The sequence below is a fragment of the Phycomyces blakesleeanus genome, assembly GCF_001638985.1.
Source record: "Phycomyces blakesleeanus NRRL 1555(-) unplaced genomic scaffold PHYBLscaffold_14, whole genome shotgun sequence".
NCBI classification, from domain to species: Eukaryota; Fungi; Mucoromycota; class Mucoromycetes; order Mucorales; family Phycomycetaceae; genus Phycomyces; species Phycomyces blakesleeanus.
Window position 1 is genome coordinate 877,988 of NW_017265147.1, and position 23,398 is coordinate 901,385.

At 39.3% G+C, this 23,398-nt stretch overlaps 9 protein-coding genes across 9 annotated transcripts; 3 read left to right on the top strand and 6 right to left on the bottom strand.

Moving 5' to 3' along the window:
• Window positions 1–121: 121 nt before the first annotated feature.
• Window positions 122–1,176, bottom strand: PHYBLDRAFT_71284 (hypothetical protein; the record flags this gene model as incomplete). The annotated part of the gene is made up of 4 exons (XM_018442440.1): window positions 122–138; window positions 221–578; window positions 734–877; window positions 1,084–1,176. The coding sequence occupies 4 exons, from the start codon at window positions 1,174–1,176 to the stop codon at window positions 122–124; spliced, it is 612 nt and encodes a 203-aa protein (XP_018290168.1).
• An 823-nt stretch (window positions 1,177–1,999) lies between these two features.
• PHYBLDRAFT_7220 (hypothetical protein) lies at window positions 2,000–2,155 on the bottom strand (the record flags this gene model as incomplete). The annotated part of the gene is made up of 1 exon (XM_018442615.1): window positions 2,000–2,155. A coding segment is annotated over one exon (156 nt), but the record flags the coding sequence as incomplete, so codon positions are not given.
• Window positions 2,156–3,706: 1,551 nt separating this feature from the next.
• On the bottom strand, window positions 3,707–4,360 carry PHYBLDRAFT_170023 (CCHC-type zinc finger transcription factor; the record flags this gene model as incomplete). Its single annotated transcript, XM_018436236.1, has 1 exon — window positions 3,707–4,360. The coding sequence occupies one exon, from the start codon at window positions 4,358–4,360 to the stop codon at window positions 3,707–3,709; it is 654 nt and encodes a 217-aa protein (XP_018290170.1).
• A 375-nt stretch (window positions 4,361–4,735) lies between these two features.
• On the bottom strand, window positions 4,736–5,487 carry PHYBLDRAFT_71281 (hypothetical protein; the record flags this gene model as incomplete). Its single annotated transcript, XM_018442439.1, has 3 exons — window positions 4,736–4,923; window positions 4,944–5,197; window positions 5,267–5,487. 3 exons carry the CDS (start codon window positions 5,485–5,487, stop codon window positions 4,736–4,738), a joined length of 663 nt encoding a protein of 220 aa, XP_018290171.1.
• A 1,752-nt stretch (window positions 5,488–7,239) lies between these two features.
• PHYBLDRAFT_71280 (hypothetical protein) lies at window positions 7,240–8,842 on the top strand (the record flags this gene model as incomplete). Its single annotated transcript, XM_018442438.1, has 8 exons — window positions 7,240–7,269; window positions 7,331–7,385; window positions 7,570–7,627; window positions 7,671–7,728; window positions 7,836–7,998; window positions 8,091–8,179; window positions 8,303–8,309; window positions 8,727–8,842. The coding sequence occupies 8 exons, from the start codon at window positions 7,240–7,242 to the stop codon at window positions 8,840–8,842; spliced, it is 576 nt and encodes a 191-aa protein (XP_018290172.1).
• A 2,595-nt stretch (window positions 8,843–11,437) lies between these two features.
• PHYBLDRAFT_170026 (hypothetical protein) lies at window positions 11,438–15,290 on the top strand (the record flags this gene model as incomplete). The annotated part of the gene is made up of 18 exons (XM_018436237.1): window positions 11,438–11,499; window positions 11,551–11,606; window positions 11,657–11,711; window positions 11,861–11,922; window positions 12,303–12,341; window positions 12,500–12,659; window positions 12,815–12,831; window positions 13,029–13,083; window positions 13,256–13,294; window positions 13,346–13,400; window positions 13,579–13,614; window positions 13,990–14,033; window positions 14,101–14,138; window positions 14,302–14,345; window positions 14,608–14,680; window positions 14,935–14,970; window positions 15,148–15,187; window positions 15,239–15,290. 18 exons carry the CDS (start codon window positions 11,438–11,440, stop codon window positions 15,288–15,290), a joined length of 963 nt encoding a protein of 320 aa, XP_018290173.1.
• A 77-nt stretch (window positions 15,291–15,367) lies between these two features.
• PHYBLDRAFT_159248 (hypothetical protein) lies at window positions 15,368–16,677 on the top strand. The gene is made up of 5 exons (XM_018433950.1): window positions 15,368–15,416; window positions 15,608–15,858; window positions 15,958–16,068; window positions 16,228–16,278; window positions 16,443–16,677. Exons 2-4 carry the CDS (start codon window positions 15,668–15,670, stop codon window positions 16,256–16,258), a joined length of 333 nt encoding a protein of 110 aa, XP_018290174.1. The 5' UTR covers window positions 15,368–15,416; window positions 15,608–15,667; the 3' UTR covers window positions 16,259–16,278; window positions 16,443–16,677.
• Window positions 16,678–17,146: 469 nt separating this feature from the next.
• On the bottom strand, window positions 17,147–20,487 carry PHYBLDRAFT_170027 (hypothetical protein; the record flags this gene model as incomplete). The annotated part of the gene is made up of 3 exons (XM_018436238.1): window positions 17,147–18,307; window positions 20,017–20,242; window positions 20,279–20,487. The coding sequence occupies 3 exons, from the start codon at window positions 20,485–20,487 to the stop codon at window positions 17,147–17,149; spliced, it is 1,596 nt and encodes a 531-aa protein (XP_018290175.1).
• A 452-nt stretch (window positions 20,488–20,939) lies between these two features.
• Window positions 20,940–22,623, bottom strand: PHYBLDRAFT_71277 (hypothetical protein; the record flags this gene model as incomplete). Its single annotated transcript, XM_018442437.1, has 2 exons — window positions 20,940–21,777; window positions 22,196–22,623. The coding sequence occupies 2 exons, from the start codon at window positions 22,621–22,623 to the stop codon at window positions 20,940–20,942; spliced, it is 1,266 nt and encodes a 421-aa protein (XP_018290176.1).
• Window positions 22,624–23,398: the final 775 nt, after the last annotated feature.

The following is a 23,398-nucleotide window of genomic DNA, read 5'->3' on the forward strand; positions in this document are numbered from 1 at the left end:
TTTTAAATATTTTTATTTATTTATTAAGCATAACGAGTATATCAAAAGTGCTACCAAACCTTACTTGCGGAACCCCCCATCTACATATACTGTAGTGTTTGTAAGTCTCGCACATACAGTGCTAGATGACCTTAAAACCTAGTGGAAAAAAATATCAACTATGATATATCACGTTATTCCAGTACCGTTTGCCCATATATACACGTCAGTATTTTTCTACTTTTTTCCAGTGCAAGCAAGAAGAAAATGTTCTTGCGTCTCGATAGACACCTGGCAAATAGTGCAGAGAGGAGAAGAGACGGTGGATGACATGATGCGGTACAGAAGTGCTCAGCACGAAAGCTTATTGTGCAACCTGTGAAACCAGACATTCTGAGCCCAGTGAGGGAGGGCAAAAGACCAGAAGGAGCAAAGTTGTTGTAAGATGAGAGGAGGGTGGATGGGACGAGCATCAGACAGTTGATGGGAGCAGGCAGAACGGTAGGAGCACGTGGAGAGCCAGGATCAGGTCTGACCGGGAAGTTTGGCTGACAGAAGTGGCTGAAGGTCAATGGACAACCCGTCGCGAATAGGAAGATCTGACTATTGGAATGCCAGTACAAAAGAAAGAATGCATGCTCAAAAGAGAATGGGATGCAAGATCATTGTATGATCGCAAATTCTGTTGAGGATAAGATTAAGTGTGACAGAACAGGGTAGAAGACGAGAGGGAGTGATTGGTATGAGTATATACAAATTGGACTCGCAAATCACGCCAAGCAGATCGATATGGAGGGTGAGATGGCATACTGGATATCATGGAAGACAACGGCAGGATGAGACAACTGGAAAGGTTGAGTACAACTCTGTCAAAGTTTTGAGGAAGAGTATTCATAGCCTTCAGAACCAGATGCAGCAGGGAATCAAGGGTTCAATAGTTGCGAGGATGACATTCCAGAAAGAGTAAGGGAAGAAGAGGATCAATGGCAGGGACGTCAGAGCAAAGAAGAGTGGAGAACCATTGGGGAACAAGATCGTGAGGCAGTAGAGGATTACGGATAAGGGGCTTCAGCCAGCAAAGTTGGAGAGCACATTGTTGTATACCAGGATCCAAGATACCAAGGCCACCCTGTAGTCGGGGCAAGCAGAGAGTGTCAAAAGCAATGGGAGGAAAAGATTTGACACCAAAGAACCCATGCACGATAGAGCGAACTCAGTCAAGGAAGGCAGAAGGGAACGAAACCACACGAAGAACGTGCCATAGTTGAGAAAGTACAAGAGAGTTCATGATGGTTGCCCACCCATGAAAGGAAAGATATCGTGATCCGTGAATACTGCAAAAGGTCTCAATTTTTGACAGGAGGGTGGTCCCGTAGGAGTCTCGTTGAGTGATAGAGGAAAATAATGGAAAACCAAGATATCGGAGAGAGGTAGGTGACGTACGATCATGCCAATCAGTAACATCATATGCACAAAGGAAAGTATTCCAGTCGGGGAGTGGCGATCCTGAAAGGGAGAAGGCTTGAGTCTTGTGCATATTTATGCAAGCGTTAGATGCGGCAGCATATGTGTTGAGATGGTGGTGAAGTCGAGACATCTGATCCATGTCTAGAAGAAACACCAGCAGGTCATTGGCATAAGCCAGCAGTTTGCCAGGGGATAAAGGGGGAAGAGTGGGAGGGACAGAAGGGAGGACATCGAGAAATAGAGGATCGTGTATCACGCAGCAAAGCAAAGACTCAAAAGCTAGGTTGAAGAGAATTGGTGAGAAAGGATCCCCTTGTCAAAGGCCACGGGCTTGTGTAAGAGAGCGGAAGAGAAAGCCATTGACATTAATCTGTAGCTGCGTAGAGAAAAATAGAGAAGAGACAGAATTAACGATGGAAGGAGGGAAGCGGAAATAAGCAAGCACTTGATGAAAATACTCTGGGTGTACTCAATCATAAGCCTTTTCCTGGTCCAAGAGCAATACAATCCCTGAGGATCCAACCTTCGCGGCTTGTGCCATGACCAAGCGAGTCAGCATCCCATTATCAGCTATAAATCTACCTTGAACAAAACCAGTTTGATACGGGGTGATAAGTGTGGTAACAGCAGAAATCATATGAGCATTCATGAGATGGGTAAACACTTTTGCATCACTATTAATCAAGGCGATGGGACACAAGTTCATCAGAGAACTGAGATCGCCTTTTTTTGGCAACAAGCAGACACAAGTGAACAGTTAAGAAGGAGAAAAGATTCCCTTCAACAAGGCATCGTTATATATCTGGGAAACGAGGTTGCCACACATGGGATGGGCGAGAATGAGGCAGAGAATCTCATATAGCAAACTATCTGGGCCCAGGCTACTAGAGCTGGGAGAGCAGACAGTGTCTGACCAAATTGTGTTGAGAGCAAATGGCCGAGTCATATAGTCCTGTGCAAGTTCAGACAAATGGACATCTGAAAGCAAATGAGAGAGCAGCTCATCTACAGCAGAGTGGTCTATAGTATCAGGGGTGTACAAGCCTTCATAGAAGACTGCTGCGGCCTCAGTCATGTCATTGAGTGTGATGCAAATGTTGTTTGTAACAGGGTGACAGAGGCTAGCAATAGCTTTGCGGGATTGGTGAATGGCGATAGTGCGTTTGAGGTATTCTGCAGAAGTCTTACCCTTTTCCCACCAGTGTTTCCCGGCCCTGAGAGCCATAATCTCGATGCGTTCAAGTTGGACTTGCTGCAACAATCGTTTCACAATTGGGAGTTGTAAGTTCTGGGCGGGTTGGTGGCCAAAACAGTGAATGAGTCGGTCTCATCGTTTTTGTAGGTGTGTTTCCAGGTCGTTCAGAGAGGGGGAAGGTGGTGAGAGAAACATTTAACAAAATGAATCACTTTGAGCTTAATCGCATCCCATTGGGCTTGAGGAGAAAGATCAGTGCGAAGGGCAGGAACGAGGGTGGAGAGAAGAGTGTTGAGATTGGTATGGAACGAAAGTGATTGTTCTAGGCGAGGGTTAGCACGTCAAAGTCCCTTACCAGAAGACTTGGTTGAAGGGAGGGACAGACTGATGTCAACCAAAAAATGATCAGACTATTTCTAGTGAATATAGCTCACTTGTGGATCTGTAGTTCAAGGGTGAAGGTCGGAGGACGCAAGGATGTAGTCAATGGCAGTGGAAGACAAGGCATGTTGGAACGTAGACTGCGGGTGCTGGCCACGAGGGGTGATACAGTCAGTCATATGGGTATCTATAAACTGTAGTCAGTCAGTGGGAACACAACGTCCAAGATCATAGAGTGAGTAAATTGCATAGTTAAAATCGCTCAATCGAATCACGTTTGAAGGATTGGGAGGGATGAGGTCAGGAGTGAACAGTAAAGAGGTAAGAAAACAATAATGTAGGTTTGGGAAGCTGGCGCATAAATGACGCCTATCCTGAAGGGCGAAAAAATATTATCCACATGCATGATAGTTGTCGTGATATACCTGCCACATGGGCTAAATAGAGGGTCAGTGAAGATAATGTGAGGGGAAAAGCATACAATACCGCAGTGTGGAGACCATAAAAATGAAGAGGACCGAAATTGTTGATCAAAGGTAGATTGAAGCATAGATGATGAGGCATGGGTTTGTTGCAGGGCTAAAATATCGATTCCCTGCAAGCGTAAATGACATATGAAAAAGGAGCATGATTCAGGGTGCTCGACTTTGGGTAGACCTCTACAGTTCATAGTGCCTATTTTAATCATTGGTTAATGTTGGCCTCTGCGCCGAGGGCTTTTGTGGCTTGTGCATGAGTAAAGCGAGGAGGAGAGAGAGATGTATTGTGGCCTGTTGGACGTGCCAGCTGGGAAAAACGGAGATGAGTGTGACGAGAGGCAGACTGGAGTCGAAGAGCCTGAGCCTCATCTCTATCCATGAGATTAGTTATTATTCTGTTGTCTATCTCTTTGTCCCAGCTACGTGTGGGAGTGTTAACAGAACGGCTTCGAGGACAAGGGCCGGAGGACGTGGGCATCTTGGTTGGTGTTGGTAGAGTAAAGGAGGTCGTTGTGAGAGAAAGCTTAGACAACTCACGCAAAGCAGGTTGACAAGGGTTGTGCTTGGAAGCCTCTGATCCTCCATAAATGAGTGTGAGCTCAGTGGGAATCAAAGGCTTGGGTGCAATGATGGGGCGATTGAGGTTCGAATTGTGGCTGGGGTGGTGGGAGTGCTTGTTGGATGTCTTTGATGTCTTGGATGTCTTGGATGTCTTGGAAGGATCGGTAATGTATGGACAATTGGCTTGTAAATGACCAGTCTTGTTGCATCCAAAACACGTTCGGGTTTTGGCTGGGCGTTTGGTGCATTTTGTGATGCCATGCGCCATTTCGTTACAGTAGGTGCAGTGGGAGCCCATGGAAGGTGTTATGTATGAGGTAAAAATAAGATATAAAATAAAGCAAGCGCAGACGAGAGTACGGTGAGACTTTGTTTTATTAGAAGAAGTGAAAGAATCAGAAAAGAGATGCTGTTCTATTGCTATTAGTATTGTGCGTTTATATAGACATTGTATTTAGCTTGGTGATGATATGATGATATCATGTAATGTCTGTTTCTCTACCATTATCTTCTATGATTTAGTTCTTATGTTTTTAGTGTTATTAACTAGAGTCTTAGTATTTGTTTTAGTATGTTCTTTACGTAATTTCCTTGTATAAGGGAAGGTATATCTTTTAGTATTGTTACTAGTTGTCGGTAACTCAATGTACATATTTATTGAGTGTCTGTACTTTTAATTTAAATCTACGATTACATTGGATACAACAGAAGGCCACTTACGAAGAATCTTTTGCGTACCATCGTATGCAATTTGGTATGTCAGAGAATCTGATGGCGCATTGTTGGTAGGTGTATTGGCGAGGACAACATAGCCAGAACCGTCAAAAAACCCATATGATTCATGAATGGCGATCTCCCACACTTTGTCAAAAGAGACATACATTTGGCGAGTTGTGTAGCCAGTTCATGATAAGGAACACAAGGAAGCTTGGTTAGAAAAACACGGCAAACAATTGTGCCAATTGGAACAGCAGGTTGAGCAGGGAAAGACGAATTGCTGACTACCAAAGGTTGAGAGCACACTTGCTCGCAGTCAGCGCTGGTAGGTAGATAAAGTTCACATGTATCAGGGGAAGAGCGTGAGCCAAGAGTGATGCCCATGTTAACCTCGCGAGGGTAAGCTGAGAGAAGAGCTCTTCAAAAAGGGTCAAACTTGGGTGAGGATTTGGGTGGGATGCTAAAAAAAACTGAAAACTTAGAGGACCCTACACGCCAGGTACGTGGGGTCGTGTTATTTGTAGAGCTGAAGATAACATGAGGTTGCTTTTCAAGAAGTGGAAGTGCGTTCTGAGTAGCTACTTGTGAGTAAAGAGGTGTTGAAAAGGGTGACATTGGTGTGAATGAGGGTTGCAATGGTGTAGATGAGCCAGTGTTGGAGGGGTTTTTGGTCCCAGGTGGTTCCAGAGTGGTAGTGGAAAGAGCCATGTTCGTAATCTCACACTTATTCAAAATTGATTTAAAAAATTTTCATTGATCTACTGGCGTCTAATACCAATGTTGAAACTGGCAGAAATGTTGTTAAAAAAAACGCGAAGTCATTCTCTCTCTGCTTGTCTTATTTTTATAAGTTAAAGAGATATGTTTAATAGTAAATAATTAAAGATACAGCCATAAAGTATTGATAAAAATTATGTATACGTATTTATATTTTCACTGGGTTGAGTTTTGTCTTAGAAGATTGCTTACGTTAAACATTTTTTACGAATATTATAAGAAACAAAAAAAATCGTATATTTTTTGTTTGAAATTTCGATAAAGTTGTTTTATATGCTGAAATTCGTTGCCTTTGCCGAATTTTAACAGAATTGATTTTTCATTGCTCAATACAATCGCCGAATTTTCTTATTCAACGCTATGCCTTACCTGAACAGCTTTTTGTTGTGATCAGAAAGGTTTGAAGTAGGACCAAACCTTCTTTCCTCCTTTATTTGGAAAAGAAAAGATTCAATTCACAAAAATACACAAAGAAAAATTCTCTAAGCCAATAATATTGCTTGGGTGAAACTTACTACCATATTTGGTTTAGAGTCTCAGTGGTGGTGATATGAATGAGGATCCCTAAAAGGAATGAATATTCTTGAAAAGGATGATGGGATGGATGGGGGAATGTAGAAAGAGAATGCAAGCCACTGACAGAAAAAAATTTGTAATGATTATGGCACAATAAAGTTTGTTTTAATACACACTTCTTTCTAAATAGTTTTGAGTAAATAGGTGCTCACCAGCACCTGTAAATATATCGATATCGAAAATTGAATGTCATCTCAAATATCTCAAAAGGATTATAACCTGCTTTTTATTCTTGTCTCGTTTTGGAAAAGTAAATATAAATACTAAAATAACTAATTTTTCTTCTAGTAATCTTTTTTTTAAAAATATCAAACCCAAAAAAAGAGTGGTGGTAGTTTAGATTTCCTTTTTTTGACCCTGATTATTTTGAGTATATATATTTTGTAACTTTAAAATCATTGATATCCCTTTCCTTTTTGAAATTTTGTTCCCTTTTGGGATCCTGATTATTTTGAGGGGTTTTATAGATTGGGAACAAAAAACAGTGCTTAAATCTTCAAAATTGAAAACATTTTGGGTAGTGGTGAGCACCAAATACTAACAGTGCTCTTCATGACCCCAACCCCTTTCCTTTTACGTCCCACCAGACCTATTCCTAAAACGTTCCCAAAACAATTTTGGAGCTATATGTTACTCAAGATATTTTTGGAGTACTTGATCTCTAAAATGCCATCATAATGTGTGCATTTTTTTTGTACTATTTCTTGTGTTCTTTATTTTGCAATATTTCTATTAAAACAAAACAACAATGAACTACAACTACCTTATTGACTTTGTTTTTGGAGAAGGAGGAGCCAAAAAAATTTTATAAGCATTGTATAATGCTTACCCTTAGATTTTTCTAATTGACAAATGACTCAGAATAGCAAACAGATTCATTTAAAAGGCAATGAAAAAGAAGTAAAGAAATAAAATAGCACATTAACGTAGCTATTATTCTCATGAAAAGTAACAGTGTAACTATGACTGTTTAGTATGCTGTATATGGGATGTTATTTTGCATTTTACTTCCTGTCGAAGATGTATTTTCACCTTTGGCAAGTACAAGATTTTTTATCATTTTGGAAATTTTATGTTACATAATTACTATATATATCAAGAATCCTTATGTATGTTTTGGGAATGGGTCTGGTAGACGTAAAAGGAAAGGGGTCGGCGTTGTGAAGAGTACCTTAAATTATTTTTCGTCCTTATATAGATAATAGTGTCCCTGACAATTGATCGTGCTCTGGTTACTTCTTGTGGTATTTCAGGTACGAAACAATAGAAAAATAAAATATTTGATAATAGAGACGTATAGAAATACTTTGAGACTGTATATCAGTTTTTTTTATTCATAAATAAAAAGTGTCCCTTTTTATAAGAAAACACAATCTGCTCTTGTCATTACGTCTTAGTTTCTTAAGGCTTTCTTCCTTTACTATATTTGGTTATTAGAGTGTATTTACTGCTTAACTAGTGTCGGTGTTACAATTATGACATCAAGTCATAAATTGTACTTCTTTAGCTCTTAGCTATTCTTTTCTCTTTTATACTAGAGCTTTAGGACTTCCTACTAAATTAGCTCCATATCGATCTGACACAGTTTACCCGGCAGTATGATATAATTATCTTAACAATCTTTAAGATATTATCTACAGTACTAACTGTAATAATTATTGGGCTGATTACTTAATCGTTTATATATATTTTATACTGACAAGATGATAGCTACTACGCTATCCCAATATGAATATGTTCTTATATGTGATAAATCCAACATCCGAGTGTCTGGATCACCACACTTCTCTATAGGCTTCACAAAAGCTTTTTGTACTACTGATCAGTCATATCTGTGTACAAAAAGACTTTTCTTTATAGGAGGTCGTAAGCTCTAACTTATCAATGAGTCTCTACACAGTCTACAAGAAGGCATAAAAAGCAAATCATCTTATACTCTATATTTTATAATGATACAGCCAAGATGTTGGTGGACAAGCTGGTTTGTGCATCTATATGTGAAGAAAGACTGGGATGTATACACTGCACATATACACCTTGGAGACAGGTATTTAACCCCAAAAAAATGCCCTTATTAATTTAAATTTTCACATTTTTTCTTATTTTTTTCTTTTTTACTTCCTTATACCAATTTACTATAATAATTTTAATTAATAAATCTAAAACAAAGACTTCAAGTATGATATTTAATGGAATACATAAAAAGTATTCTATGTATTTTTCTTTTCTCTTAAAGGGCAATATAAAATATCATGACATATATTATACAGCCGTCCATTTCAAGAGTGTCTGCCAAAGTCATTGCCTTTTTTTGGAAAAAAGATTGTAGCTTTATTTGTACTCCACTCTTTGCTTCCAGTGTATGCTTGTAATGTCAGAATATAGGACGGCTTTTTTTCATATAAACGTTTATACAAACTGATATTCTGTTATGTAGAGTATATATAGATATATAGCTATTCTATAATGTCTCTTATGCTAAATAATATTCTCTTTTCTTTAAAAAAAATATTTCTAACTTTTGAACACTCCAAATTGATGCCTTTTGGAGTGTCTGATTTATGTATTCAACTAAAAAAAAATTGTACTTTTAGAAACAACTCGTATTTTTGCTATTGGGCATTTAAAGAGCTTATTGAAGTGGTGCAAGCTTCCCGAATTTCAGGGTTCTATGCTTTTTGAGAGTGAAAAAATCGGATATTTTGATTAACATTTGAGTAATTGTAATATAATAAACCTCGAAGAGGTGGATCACAATGTGTCTCACCAGGTTACTTAAAGCCAAAAAAAAACATTGCTTATTTGATTCGATTTTTAATTTTCTATAATTGAAAAGCTATGATTACCATTGGTGTGCATTTGCATATGCTTGTAGAAATCTTAAAAAATATCATTTCCAGTACACTCATATTTAATCGACCATAGAAAAGGTTCATTTATACAAAGGCTCCGTGCTTCAAACTAAAATAGTCTCAAGCAAACCAAAGCTAGACTATGAGCTTCAAAGTAATAAGTGGAATCATACTATACAGTACTGTAGCGCATTATATTGTATTACAAAACAAAAGTTATAAATCAAAGCCTTTAATCCAACAGAGTATTATTTCTAGGTTATTCATGCATCCAGTTGAGTTCGGTATACAAGCGCAAAATATCAAAAGCACTAGATTCTATAAATTGATAATTAGTAATCGATAGTGTCTTGCTCCCAACCAAACAAAACCTATACATTCAGTAGCAGTAGATTGTCTCTTTGCTTTCATATTGTGCTGTCAGTCAGTCTGAGCAATAACAGAAAAAAATAGTAAATAAGCACAGCCTTTAAAAGGTGATTTATATATATGTAATAGCCATTTTACTAGCTTGATCTATCTGTGACCAGGCTAGCACAATTGCAAGCACCACTACTTTTTCATGGTGTATAATATAACTTATATAAATAATTATAATTATCGATAGAATGGTGTATATTTGAACACATGTAAATGTAAAGTGTTTCAGGCAGTTGGGTTATGCTGTATTAATTTCTCGGTTGGATTATGATTGGTTTATAAAGTAGTACAAACCAAGGTCGATTGACAAACACTAGGCTAGACCCTGTTCTTCTTTTTACTTTTATTTTACTCTAAGAACGATGCTTTAACTTGAGGTACCAACGACTTTCAATAGTCAGGCTGTCAATCCCTTCATACTGAAGCACTGAAAGTACTTTTATTTCAAGAAAGTATTCCTACACTTTGTGTTTATTAACTCAAGACACTGGTGAAAAAGCTAGAAGAAAAATGGAAGTCTTTCACACGAAAGAAAAGAAAAGATATAAGCAGCAATTTTTTTCGAGGGTGCTTCTTAAACTAATAAAGTCACAGCATGTGAAACAAACAAACAAGAAAACAAACAAATAAATATACACAAGACTTTAATTAAAGCTTTATAATCAACACAACTTTACACTTCTTTATTGTAGTTAAACGTCTAGCCGATTAATACTTTGTATATCAGTAGTACAGCTAAAATGAACACAGAGGCATATATAGTGTCTCGACAAGTGGCTGTTCAAAAGCATAAGCCTTGTTAACAGAATCACAACAGAAAGTAGAATAAAAAAGGGGATGGGGGTCCATAGCAACTGAATAATTTGACATGCATATAGTCCACCAATTGGAAGACATCATTTAAATGTTTTCATGCTAAAGTAAAGTCTGGACCACTATTGCTACTATGCTCCTCTAAGCCTCATGACACATGTGATGCTGCACGGACAGCACGGACCTTATGTGACATAAAAAGAACTAAAACAAAAAAAGAGGCAAAAGAAAAAAACAAAAAGTAAAACAAGTGCCTGCACAGCACGTCCTTCAGAATGTAAGTGATACTTCTTTAACACCCAAAACCCATATTTTAAGCATAGATATTAAATAAAGAAGTAAAATAGTAATAATATATACATGTTGTCAAGGCTAAAAGATAAAAGAAAACCGAAAAAGGAATAAGAAAAAAACCGAATTTTATAATATATTATCAAACTATCACAATAAAAATAATAAAAAAGAACAGCAACTCATGATTGAGACGTCATGAGTTTTATAAAAAAAAAACATCTATCCAAACAGAACGCATCAAAACAACTCTCTTCCACATACCATTAATACTTTATACACTTCTTTACTGCTCTTGCACAAACTGCTTTAATCAACATAGACGTTAAAGACGAATCATGACCAATACAAATCCATTTTGCTAGTCAAATCTCAGGCTTTTATCATATGTAAAACGGTCAGTAGCAAGGTATAAGACAACATGTCAAAACCAGTACACAGCAAAAATGAAATACTGAGGTCCAACACTGGTTAGATCATCAATCTATCCAAAGCCTATCCACGCTCAGAAACAAGAGATAAACTGACAGGACTTACTATATTTCAAGGAGTATATGATATTCATCAAAGACACACATTGTGAAGATTATATTTGTCTAGTCTTTTGACAAACAAGGTCAACGATAAAAAATAAGATCTCCATCCAGGCCTACAGGCATATAAAGGCTTGTTGATTAATCATTCACTGTCTTTGATATTTCTGTAGGGACTTTTCAGGCAAAGTCAAGCAATCAAGAACAGGTTTCCATCTAGGGCCACAGGTACACCAAGACTCGATGAGCATATGCTCATTGTCTTTTGTATGCTTCTAGTGTCTTCCATCCAGGTCAAGCATCAGGGATCCGATCAGAGTCTAAGGATTAGGTATATAAAAACTCGATGCGCAGTTACTCACTTGTTTTTGTATATTTGTAGTATCTATTCCAGCCATGTCAAGCTTCAAGGTTCACGTCAAGGTCCACGCTTTTCAGGTCAAGGTCCATGGTTTCAGGTATATCAAAACTCGATGAGCATTTACTCACTTGTTTTTGTATATTTGTAGTATCCAATCTATGCAGGAAAAGCATCAAGGTTCCGATCTCCCAGCTATGATTATAGGTATAACAAACCATATGCGCATTTACTCACTAACTTTTATCTATTACTAGTGTTCAGCCATCCAGGTCAAGTGTCAAGGATCCGATTGCCCGGCCATGGGTATAGGTATAACAAAACGTTATGGGCCTATACTCACTAGCTTTAATATTTTTCTAGTGTTTAGTTATCCAGGTCAAGCATCAAGGACCCTATCGCCCGCCCATGGTTATAAGTACAAAAAGCATTATGTGCATATACTTATTTTTTTAATCTAGTTCTAGTCTCCAGCCATCCAGGTCAAGCATCAAGATTCTGATCTCCCATTATATGGTTATAGGTATAACAAAAATCGATGAGCAATCACACTCGGCTTTATTTATTTCTAGTGTTGAATTCACCAAGATCATGCTTCATGGATCCGGATTCAGTCTGTGGCTATAGGTATACAAAAACTTGATGAGCAATTACTCATTGGATTTTATATATTTCTAGTGTCTACTCATCCACAGCAATTATCAGGATCCGATTTTCATGAATTGTTATAGCTAATCAAGTTTCCTTTAAACCTTTCCTTAAAACAAACTGTACTCTTTATTTATACTTTCTTTTGATGGCAAAGAACGATAATCAAATATACATCCATTACGGAAGGTATACAAGTCGTTCTTGGCCATTACTAGCCTAGAAGTATATATGACTATTGTTTTTACTCTTCAGGCCAAACAGCAAGGATCAAAACTCAAATTTGGGCTACAGGTAAACAAGTCTTCTTGAGCTTTTACTTACTGTCATTTATATATTTCTAGTGTTTTTTTTTCCTTAAAGTTCAAATATCAAAGATCTGATTTCAAATCAAGGTTACGGGTACACACTTTTCTCTCTGTCTTTACATGCTTTCTTTTGTATTGGCCTAGTGTGTTTACGATCCGGCTACACAATGAAAAATTTGTTTTCCTTCCAGTGCAACAGGTATATACATCTAGTTCGGCCTTTAGTTACTGTTGGCTTTATTTCTCTACTGGCTTCACAGTCCAAGCCAGCCATAATGGATCCTATATCCGTTCAGTGTTACAGGTATACACTTCTCTTTGGGATTTTACTTACTGTCGGTTTTAATTTTCTACTGTCCTTAAAGTCAAGGCCAACGACCAATCATCTGGTATCTGCCGAGAATTACAGATATAAAAATGTTATTGGGTCATTACTTATAATTGTTTTTGTTTCTCTAGTGTCCTTGTAGTCAAGGGTAACGAGCAAGAACCCGGTCTCCATATTGGGATATAGTGTTACACGTCTCTTTGATTTTTGACTTGCTGCAAACTGTATTTTTTCTCGTGACTTTACAGTCAAATTCAACACTCAAGGATTCAGTTTCCATCAAGTTTTACAGGTATACAAATCTGACAAGTGCTTTTATTTAATGTGTCTTTTTTTTTTGTCAAGTGCCTTTACTGTCTATGCCAATGATTCCGAATCTGAGCCCTATCCAGAGTGACAGGTATACAAATATGTTTGCGTCTTTACTAACTTTTAGTTTTATATGTCTAGTGCCTATACGGTTTAGGCCGAAGAACTAGGACTTGATATTCATCCAGACTTGCAGATATATATTTTTTGTTGGGCCGTTGATTATTGGCTTTTTTTATCCGTCTATTGTTTTTACTGTCAAGGGCAACCATTAAGGATTCGATCTCCATCCAGTATGACAGGTATACACTTTTCTTTGGGTTTCTACTTATCGCTTGTTTTTTTTTGTCTAGTGTTTTCACTGCCCAGGTCGAAGAACAAGGATTTCTTCTTCATCCACGGTTACAGGTATACAATTCTCTTTTAGCCTTTGCATAACGCTTGTTTGATTTTTCTAATTTCATTAATGTCTATGCTAAATAATAAGCATCTACTCTCCATCTAAGGCCATAGGTTTAAAAAATATTTTTAAGTATTATTTTACTATTTATTAATTAATTAATTATTATTTTTTAATTTTACACAGCCAAGGCCAATCGATCCAGGTTTACTGTCCTCTAGGGTAACAAGTATACATACATACCTGATCGTTTACTTACTGCTTGTTGTTTCAAGTAATTTTTATTTATTCAAACTGAATTACCAAAGTTTTCCTATCTACCTAGTGCCTGAGGTATACAGGTCTCATTTAGTACTCATGTATTACTTATTATTCTGTCTAGCTTTTTTATAGTTTAAGCCAGCAATCGGGTTTTTAATCTCCATTAAGGATTAATGGTATACATGACTATGTGAACCTTTACTTACTAGCTATTATATTTTCTAGTCTTTTTATAGGAAAGGTCCACAATTAATATGAGTTGTCTATCCGGGGGGGACAGGTATACAAATCTGCCAAAAAATCTACTTACTATATATTTGCATAATGTTTTTACAGCCGAAGCCAACGATCAAAGCTTTGATATTCTTTTGGGCTCACAGGTATAAAAGTCTCTTTGACTTTTTAGGTACTATCAGTTGTTTTGTTCTAACCCTTTTTTCTCCGTAGCAAGCGTTCAATGCTCAGCTCTACATCAAAGGTCGCAGGTATACAAGAATCTTTAAGCAATTTACTAAAAATTAGATTTTCCTAGCATTTACATAGTCAAGGCGAAATGATCATGTTCTTTCTATCTGTTCAAGGTTCTAGATACATATGCACATTTTAGCATTTATTCTTCACTGGTTGAATCTTTTTAATCTTTGACAGTTCATGCCGAGAATCAAGATTGCACTTCAAAAAATAGGGTTAAGGTATACATGCCTTTTTAAGCATTTACTTACTACTAGTTGCTTTATTCAGACTTTATACAGTTGAGACCAAAGATCAATAGCCCAATTTCCGCATAGATTTACAGGGATACAAGTGGCTTTCTTTACTCATTAACATATTGCTAGCTGTTTGAAGCAGTCTTTTTACAGTTCAATTCAACAGTCAAGGTTCAAATCCCCGTCAAAAATCACTGATATACTGCCACTTTTTAGTATTTACTTACTGCCAATTGTGTTTCTTTAGTCTAATCGCAGAAAAGGCCAACAATCAAGATGCCACTCTCCTTCTTGGATGTTAGGTATACCAGTATCTTTAGGTATTTACCTATTACCAGCTTTAGTTTGGTAGTCTTTTTACAATTGAGGCCAACACCCAAGATTCCATGGTTCATACAGGGTTACTGGTATATATACCTCTTTGAGCATTTGCTTAGTGTCTGCTATATTTGTCTAGTCTTTTCATAGTCAAGGCTACTAATTGAGATTCCGCTGCTCATCTGGGGTAAAAGATATATATGCTTTTTTTTAATAGTTAATCATTGCTTGTTGAAATTGTCTAATAATTTTACAGTCAACATGGATGATCAAGTTTCTGCTTTTTGTCGAGGTAACAGGCGTACACTCTCCTTTGAATATCTTTCTGTCATTCATCATATTTATCTAGTCATATCATAGTCCACACCAAGGTTCAAGATTTTTGTCTCCACTCAGGTTCACAGACATTCAAGTATAATTGCTCTTTTAGAACTGCCGGCTGCTATTGCCTATTGTTTTTAATATATAGGTCAAGAGATAAATTTCCTACTCTCAACCATGATCCACAGGTATCACCGTTTATTTTGAACATTTATTTATTATCGATTATATTTGATTAGTATTTTAAATCCGAGTCCAACGATTAAGCTTTGGCTTTCTGGTAAGGGTTGAAGATATCTATGTATCTTTGATTTTTTCTTTTAATAACGACTGAATTTCTTTGGCGTTTGCACATTCAAGTCCATTGATCAAGTCTTTGGTCATTATCAAGTTTCCACTCAACATTATTGGGTAAAGGTATATAAGATTCTTAGATTACTTTTTTACAGCCAATGACATTTATCAAGCGTTTTTAGAGTCCTGGTCAACGATCAAGATCCTGCTATTAATTCAACGTCTTAGATATATAAGTGTATTTAAATATTACTTTACTACTGATTCTATCTATTTAAGCTTTTTTTTTTCTTTTTTTTTACATTCTATGCTAGCCCTCACGGCTCTAGTCTCCATCAAGGCTTATAGACATACAAGGTTTTTTTTATTGGAATATGTTCTTACTATCAGTTTTAATTTTTCTAGTAATTTTACAGTTCATACCAACGATTAGGCTTCCGATTTCCATCCAGGGCTACAGGCATACATCTTTATTACACCATTTACTTACAGCCTATTTTATATGTCCAGAATCTTCACAGCTCATGTCAACAGTCACAGTTTTGACCTACATCTCCAACCATAGGTATATATATATTTCCGAGAATTTACTTACTATTAGGTGTATTTTTCTAGTGTTTTCATAGTAAAGACCAACGATTAATATTCCGACATTTTCCTACAGTCATAGACATACAAGTCTCTTTGAGCCTTTAGTTACTTTAAGCTGTATATTCCCATACTTTTTACTGCAAAGACCAGCGATCAAGGTTTCACTCTCCATAAAAATCCTCAGGTATACAAAGCTCTTTAAATATTTTCTTACTATCAATTAGATTATTCTAGTGTTTACACAGTCAAAGCCAAACTATAAAGCCTCTGTTGCCCGTCCAAGTTCTCCAGTATATATATATATATATATATTGAGCATCTACTTACTGGTTGTTGTTTTTAGTTATCTTAACATAGTCAAAACCAACGATTAAGGTTTCACCATACATCCAGGGTATGAGATACACATGTCTCGTTTAGTATTTAGCTATCAACTATTATTTTGTCTAGCTTTTTTTTTATATTTTAAGCCAACGATCAAGTTTTGAGTATTTATTCATGATCACAGGTATATATTTCTTTTTGAACATATACTTATTGTTGGCTTTCTTTTTTTAGTCTATTTACCACCAGGGCAAACGATCAATATTCCGCTGCCCATTTTGGGCTATATGTATACATGACTCTTTAAGCAGTTAATACCTGTCGCTTTTATTTGTCTAGTATTTTAATTGCCAAGTCCAAAATTTATGGCTCTGCTCTACATCATGGGCCGTAGGTATACAAGTCTCTTTGTGAATCTATTCACTGATGGTTATAAATACTTATAATTTCACAGTTGGTGTCAAAGATCATTGTTTAACTCTTATTCATATGTTACAGGTATACATTGTTTAGTTGCCCATTTTTCTTTGAATGATGCTTGTATTTGCTTATTTTTTTTCTCTTCGTAGTTTAGGTCAATTATCATGGTTCTATTTTTTATTAAGGATTAAAGACATAGGAGGAGTTTTAAAATTTTCTCACTGAAAATTGTATTTACTAATTTTTTTACAGCCGATACCAGGTATCAGTATTCTACTCTCTATTGTGGGCCACAGCTATATTTGTCTTTTTTTATTTGTATTTTTTTACTACCAATTATTTTTTTTACTATGTGTACTTTTTTTTTGTAGGGAGCCAAAGGCTCTAGTTTATTAGTGAGCCTCTATGCTGCAAGGCAAAAGAGGAAAGTCACGACTTGTTTTTGGCTTTTATATTTTTACAATGTTTTTCTATTTATATGTTTGTGGTTATATATATTGTGGAGGTATGGAAGAAAGTTAAAGGGGGGGAAAGTCGAGAGCAAGTTCGCTCTTGAGGCAGTCGAGAAGAGAGGAAGCAGTGGAAAAGGCAGTGAAGGAGACAAAAGGAACGTGATCAAATATGAACAGCCAATGATGGCGCCATATAGCCAGCAGCGTGCAGCCAAAAATTGAGGCAGCAGAAAGAGAAGAATCGGTGCAAGGAGGGAATGTGAAGGATTGCAAACCAGAAAGCAAGACAGTGGGTGTCGCGGTCTGGGCGAAGTACAACGTCCAGATTGACGACCATACGGACAGTTTGACCAGACACTGGAACAAAAAATGAGTTACATTGTCCAGAGGGTGAGAGCAGAGGGCACAGGATGGGTCTGGGAAAGTGGTAGGGATCCTAGAATTGAGGCGAGAATGGCAAGGAATGTTCTTGTGCAGGGCACAAAACCAAACGTTGCGGGCCCCATGCAGCAGGGGGAAGGACCAAAACCAACGAAGCTGGCAAGGGACGAGTGTGGGGCTTATGGGGCGTGCGGATTTGGAGTGGAAATTGCAGAGTAGGCGGAAAGACTGGGTGGACAAACGATGCCAAGGGATGCCGGGGACAAGAGCCATCAAGAAAGGATGCACATCAACAGCTGTACCGGAAGGCATATCTAGCAAAGGAAACTGTATGGCACAGATCGCAGGGGGAATGATGGCATGATACAGGACAGGATGCAAGACAAGAGAGCGAGTGTAGAGACGTTCGAAGAACCGGTGAAGGACAATAGGATGACGGAGTATGCGGTGGAGGGGGCGTTGGGCAAGCACGCCAAAACTAGGATCTACTTCATAGGCGTCAGAAACCCGGAGATCGCGCCATGCAGATGGAAAGGGAGGATGGTCTGGTTGTGCGGTAGTGAGATAGGAGAGAGGCAGAGAAAGACAGGTGGGGAGGTTGACTACCACGTCAGAGAAGTTGTGAGGGAGAAGGTCAATGGCAGCAAGTAGGGTGGCCAGAGGAGAGTCGAAATCACGCTGATGAGAGGATTGGAGAGATGGAAATATCAAAGGAACGAGTGGATCAGCAGATGAGGAGTTGAGGCGGAGGATGTAAGAGAACCGAGGCGGGACCAGGCCAGAGGGAGACAGCGGAGAGTGGACAAGAGGCTGGAGCCAGCGCAACTGAAGAGCAGCCTGTTGAACCTAAGGATCAAGGACCCCTAGACTGCTGAGCCGAATAGGCTGGCAGAAAGTGCCGAGAGAAATGGGAGGAAAGGAGCGGTATTGTATAAACTTACTCATGATCGAGCAAAGTCGACAGAAAAAGGATAGAGGTACAGTGACAACTCTGAGGACGTGCCAGAGCTTAGAGAGGATGAGAGAGTTGAGCACTGTGGCATGGCCACGAATAGAGAGAGAGCAAGAGTGGTGGATATTACAGGTAGATTCAATCTTGGAAAGAATGTTGTCACAGAAAGAATTGCGCTGAGGTAAGGATTGAATAAGAGGAAAGCCGAGATATTGCAGGGGAGTAGAGGAAGATCTGTCAGACCAGGCGGTGATGTCGAATTGTTGTAGGACGGGGCACCATTCTGGCAGTGGAAGACCGGACAGGGAGAAAGCTTCAGTTTTATGGAGATTGATGCGAGCATTGGAGGCATGAGAGTATGTGAGAAGATGATGATGAAGACTGGACAAGTGGGCGGCATTAGGCAGAAAGACTAGCAGATCGTCGGCATAGGCCAAGAGCTTGATGGGCGGAGGTGGTGGAATAGCAGTGCGTGGTGATGGAGAAAATCTGGCAAAGGAAGGATCATGAATCACACGACCCAACAAAGGTTCGAATGCAAGGTTAAAGGGTACAGGAGAAAGAGGATCACCCTGCCAGAGTCCACAAGCCTGAAGGAATGATCGGGATAGGTGTCCATTGACATTGATTCGAATCTGTGTAGAGAAGAAAAGTTGAGATATACAGGTAACAAGGGAAGGGGGAAAGTTGAAATGCTGCAAGACCTGGCGAAGGTAGTCGGGATGGACTCTGTTGTAAGTTTTCTCCTGATCCAAAGGAAGGCCTATACCAGATGAACCGTCCTGTCTAGCCTGTGCCATAACCAACTTGGTCAGCATGCCATTGTCAGCAATGAAGCGTCCTTGGACAAACCCGGTCTGGAAGGGCGTAACAAGGGAGGAAGCAGCAGGTACCATGTGACGATTAATGAGGTGAGTGAACACTTTGGCATCGGTATTGATGAGAGCAATCGGGCGCCAGTTGCAGAGGGAGGTGAGGTCACCTTTCTTGGGAAGAAGAGAGACGCAGGTTGATTGCCAGGACGAAGGGAACACACCGAGGGCAAGCCCATCATTAAATATTCGAACAAGACAGCACACATCGGATGATCCATAATTAATCGCAGAATCTCATAAGGCAGGCCATCTGGCCCAGGGCTACTGGCATTAGGAGTGCGAGTGGCGCTGTCTCGGATGTCATCCAAGGTGAAGGGTTTAAGGAGGGTCGTGGAGGTAGTTTTGGAAAGAAAGAGGTCTGGTGGCAAGTGAAGGAGGAGGTCGTTGATAGCTGTCTGAGCAGGAGGGTCGGGTGTGTAAAGATCTTCATAAAATGCAGCAGCAGCTTCCGTAAGATCATTGGGATCAGTGCATAAGGTGTCGGTGAAGGGGTGGCGGAGGCTGGTTATTGTGGTTCGAGCTTGGCGAAAAGCAACTGTGCGTTTCAAAAACCCAGCGGAAGTTTTGCCTTGTTCTCTCCAGTGTTTTCTGGCACGGAGTGCTAGTATCTCAGTGCGTTCTTGTTGAACTTGCTGAAGTTGATGCTTGACGATGGGCAGCTGGAAGTTCTGAGCAGGCTGATGGCAAAATCTATGTATCAAATGGTCACGTTTACTCTGAAGCTTTACCTCCAAAGTGGCAAGTGATGTGCGGGTTGTGCGTGAATATGAATGTGTGAAACGAGCCACTTCGACTTTGATCAGATCCCACTGTGATTGGGGGGAAATTGAAGGCAAGAGTAGTGGTATGAAGGATGAAAGACAGTCAGACAGGGAGGAGTGGAAGGAAGGGATGTTCGCCAAACAAGGGTTCGCATGCCACAAACCTCGACCAATGTGAGACAGCATAGGAAAACTAAGACAGGTATGTACAAGGCAATGATCGGTTCACAGGGGCTGAACAAATGTGACGGTGGACGAAGAGTGACAAGACACTATATCCTTGGAGGCATATATGTAGTCGATAGTCGAAGAGGAAAGGTTGCGATGAAAGGTAGGCATAGGTTGAGCGTCAGACAAAGTGACACAGTCTACAAAGTGGTTAGCTACAAAAATGCAGTCATAGACGTGGCGCGAGGCCAGCATGAGAGGCATTTGCATATGAGGAATAATTAAAATCTCCTAGCATAAGAAAGCGAGAAGGAAGGGAAGGGAGAAGATGTGGGGAGGATAGGAGAGAGGTGAGAAAATCATATCGAGGATGATATGAAGCAGGGACATATAAAACGCAAATACGAAATGGGGCAAACAAATTGGAAGAGTGAACAACAGTGGCAGTAATGCAATGACCACAGAGAGGAAAAAGAGGATCAGTAAAAGAAATGAGGGGAGAGAGGGAAACCAAACCACAGTGAGGAGACCATAGTGAGTCAGATGCTTGAAATTGAAGATGAAACGTCTGTTGAAGAGCGTCTGTGTTGGCATGAGTTTCTTGAAGGGCAAGTATGTCTAGAGAGAGGGAGCGAAGATATCTAATAAAGAGAGAGCAATTATTGGTGTTTCCGGACTTGACAAGTCCGCGGCAGTTCATGGAGGCTATATTAATCATAAATTTAAGAATGATCGCCGTCTGCCATCTCGTCATCAGTTAGGATATTCTGGGAGTCTTGGTCGTCGTTGCTGTCAAAAGCGCTGGGGTGAATTTCTTCTTCGTCTTTAGTGGAGCCGGAAGTGTAGTTGGAGAGAAGAAAAGCGTTGTGGAGGGGGTGAAAGACGGGATCATACTGGGTGTTGTGTGTCTGAGGAAGAGGCAGAGTGGGGTCGAAGAGTGCGCCTGTGTGGCTGTTGTCAGTTAGTCCATCAAGTGCAGCAAACCTGTTGGCAGACTGGCAGGGGGAAGTAGGAACAGCGGGGACAGAGGGTCGTCGTGGTGTTGAGGAATTCGTGTGGGAGGTGGTGGTAGTAGCCTGTGATCCCTCAGCCATCGTAGGTGTACCGCAAGGGGGGATCGATTTCTTGGCCAGAGGTCTGTGAGACGCACCGGGAGTAGTCTTGCATGAGTGATCAGGGGATTCAGGTGTTGTGGGAACCTTTCGGGGTCTCTTGGAAGAGCTGGCGTCCGTGGGGGGTGCTCTGGGGCAGGCATGTTGCAAGTGACCAGTCTGGTCACGAGTGAAGCAGCATCGGGAATCTTTGGGGCGGTCTGGACAGTTTTCAATAGCATGGCCCATAACTTTACAATAATTACAGTGAATACCCATCTGTTTCCAGGTACCTAAGAAGTACAAGTCGCCATCATACGGGATCTTGTATGAGAGTTTGGCAAGGGTGGCATCGGGGTTGGGTGGTCGTTCAAGGTAAGCAAAACCAGTGACATCAAAAAAATTGACACGAAAATGCAAACCGACTTCTCGGATGGTGCCATATGCGGCCAAGGCTGTTTTGATAGCCTTTTCAAGCAGAGGGGAAGTGTTGTATCCAACATAATCGTAGATTCAAATAGAGCGCACAGAAAATAAGACAAAGACATATTGAATAAGCGACCAGTATCAATTATACATTATTTCTCACACTATCATTAAATAAAGAATATACCGATAACAAGGTCACACACCTTAGTCAACATCACTAATCACTCAAACAAGAGCGTGGGTAATAACTTAACAATATATTATCTATGATATAAGAAAACAGACATCACATGATATACTCATATCATTATCCTAAATACACACGCAATATCTATATAAACTCACATAGCAAATAGCAATAGAAGATCATCTCTCTTTTTATCAATAAACAAAGTCTCACCATACTTCTCGTCTGCACTTTGTTTTTCTTTCTTTTCTAAAAATATAACAGGAAGTACGTTTGGCCTCCAACCAGGAAGCCTTTGGAACAGAGTTCGGTGCAGATGGTAGAATTGGTCAGGTGCAATTCGTGGATGAGCAGTTGACGATGAGCGAATGATATTCCCAAGGTGCATGCCGTAGGAACGCTTGCTCTGAGAGCAGTCCAGAATTCAGAGGTAAGGGTGGAATCAGTTGGTGGGGTGAAGAATACCGAATGACGAGATGTATTTTTGTGCCAGACGCGATCCGTAGATGTCGGCAAGTTAGAGAAAAGAACGACTGGTACTTGACTGGGGGCGGGAGTGGCTGTGGCAACATCGAGATATGACCTAGTGCTGGTTGTGGTAGAGGTAGTAGTAGAGGGTTGTGGAGTGGTTATATTGGCTTGACCTAGTGTTGTGGTGGACCCAATAGGTGGGTCCGGTACTTTAGCAGGAAGAGCCATGTTACTATGGTGTACAGTAAAACACACTATACAAGGCGCATAAATGAGTTAGATGATGTTATTTTTTTGGACGAATTACAATAGTAGTTTAAAAGGTTTGTTTGCCTATTTTAGGTAAAATAAAAATAAAAATGGAAATCAAAAAAATGGAATGGATATATTAAATAATTGCTAAATTTACCTGTAAGGGTGTATTAAAGAGTTATATCAATAACGCACAGCGATTATAATTGTTTTGATAATGGAGGGCGCTGGAACGGAGAGAGGTGAACGTCATTGTTTTTTGCGGCGTATGGTGTATTTTTCTTATACACAGAAAAACACACAATATATGAACATTTACTGCGAGGGGATTGTTTGCAAAACGGACCGCAATTGATCCTTTCGATTCTGTCGAGCTCACTACAAGTGACTTTAATATCCAGGAAATTACGGAGAATTTCCGAGTGTTTACGGTGGATCCTGGAAGAAGAGATGCCTTCAACTCATATCATGGTAATGATGATATAAGACGCTTAACAACCAATGAATACTACAATGCATCTAGTATCGTTAAGTGAATGAGAAATGAGAAATGAAGATGTAAGGAAAGTGGCCCAAGGAATCAAGGAAGTTGAACCACATACCCTCACAGTAAAAACAACATGAGGAGAGTAATTTCTACAGAATACCCGATATACTATAGCCAATATGCCTACTCAATACAATATTTATAACTTCAAAGTACCTGAAATATATTTGAAAAAAAATCAGAGGTCGACAGAAAGCCTTAGAC

Excerpts from the sequence above, each read along its gene's own strand:
- PHYBLDRAFT_159248 (XM_018433950.1), top strand. The coding sequence starts at position 15,668 with ATGTTCTTACTATCAGTTTTAATTTTTCTAGTAATTTTACAGTTCATA. Across the intron at positions 15,859-15,957 it reads ACCTACATCTCCAACCATAG|TCATAGACATACAAGTCTCT; the intron begins GTATATATATAT and ends ATTTTCCTACAG. Across the intron at positions 16,069-16,227 it reads CTCTCCATAAAAATCCTCAG|TTATCTTAACATAGTCAAAA; the intron begins GTATACAAAGCT and ends TGTTGTTTTTAG.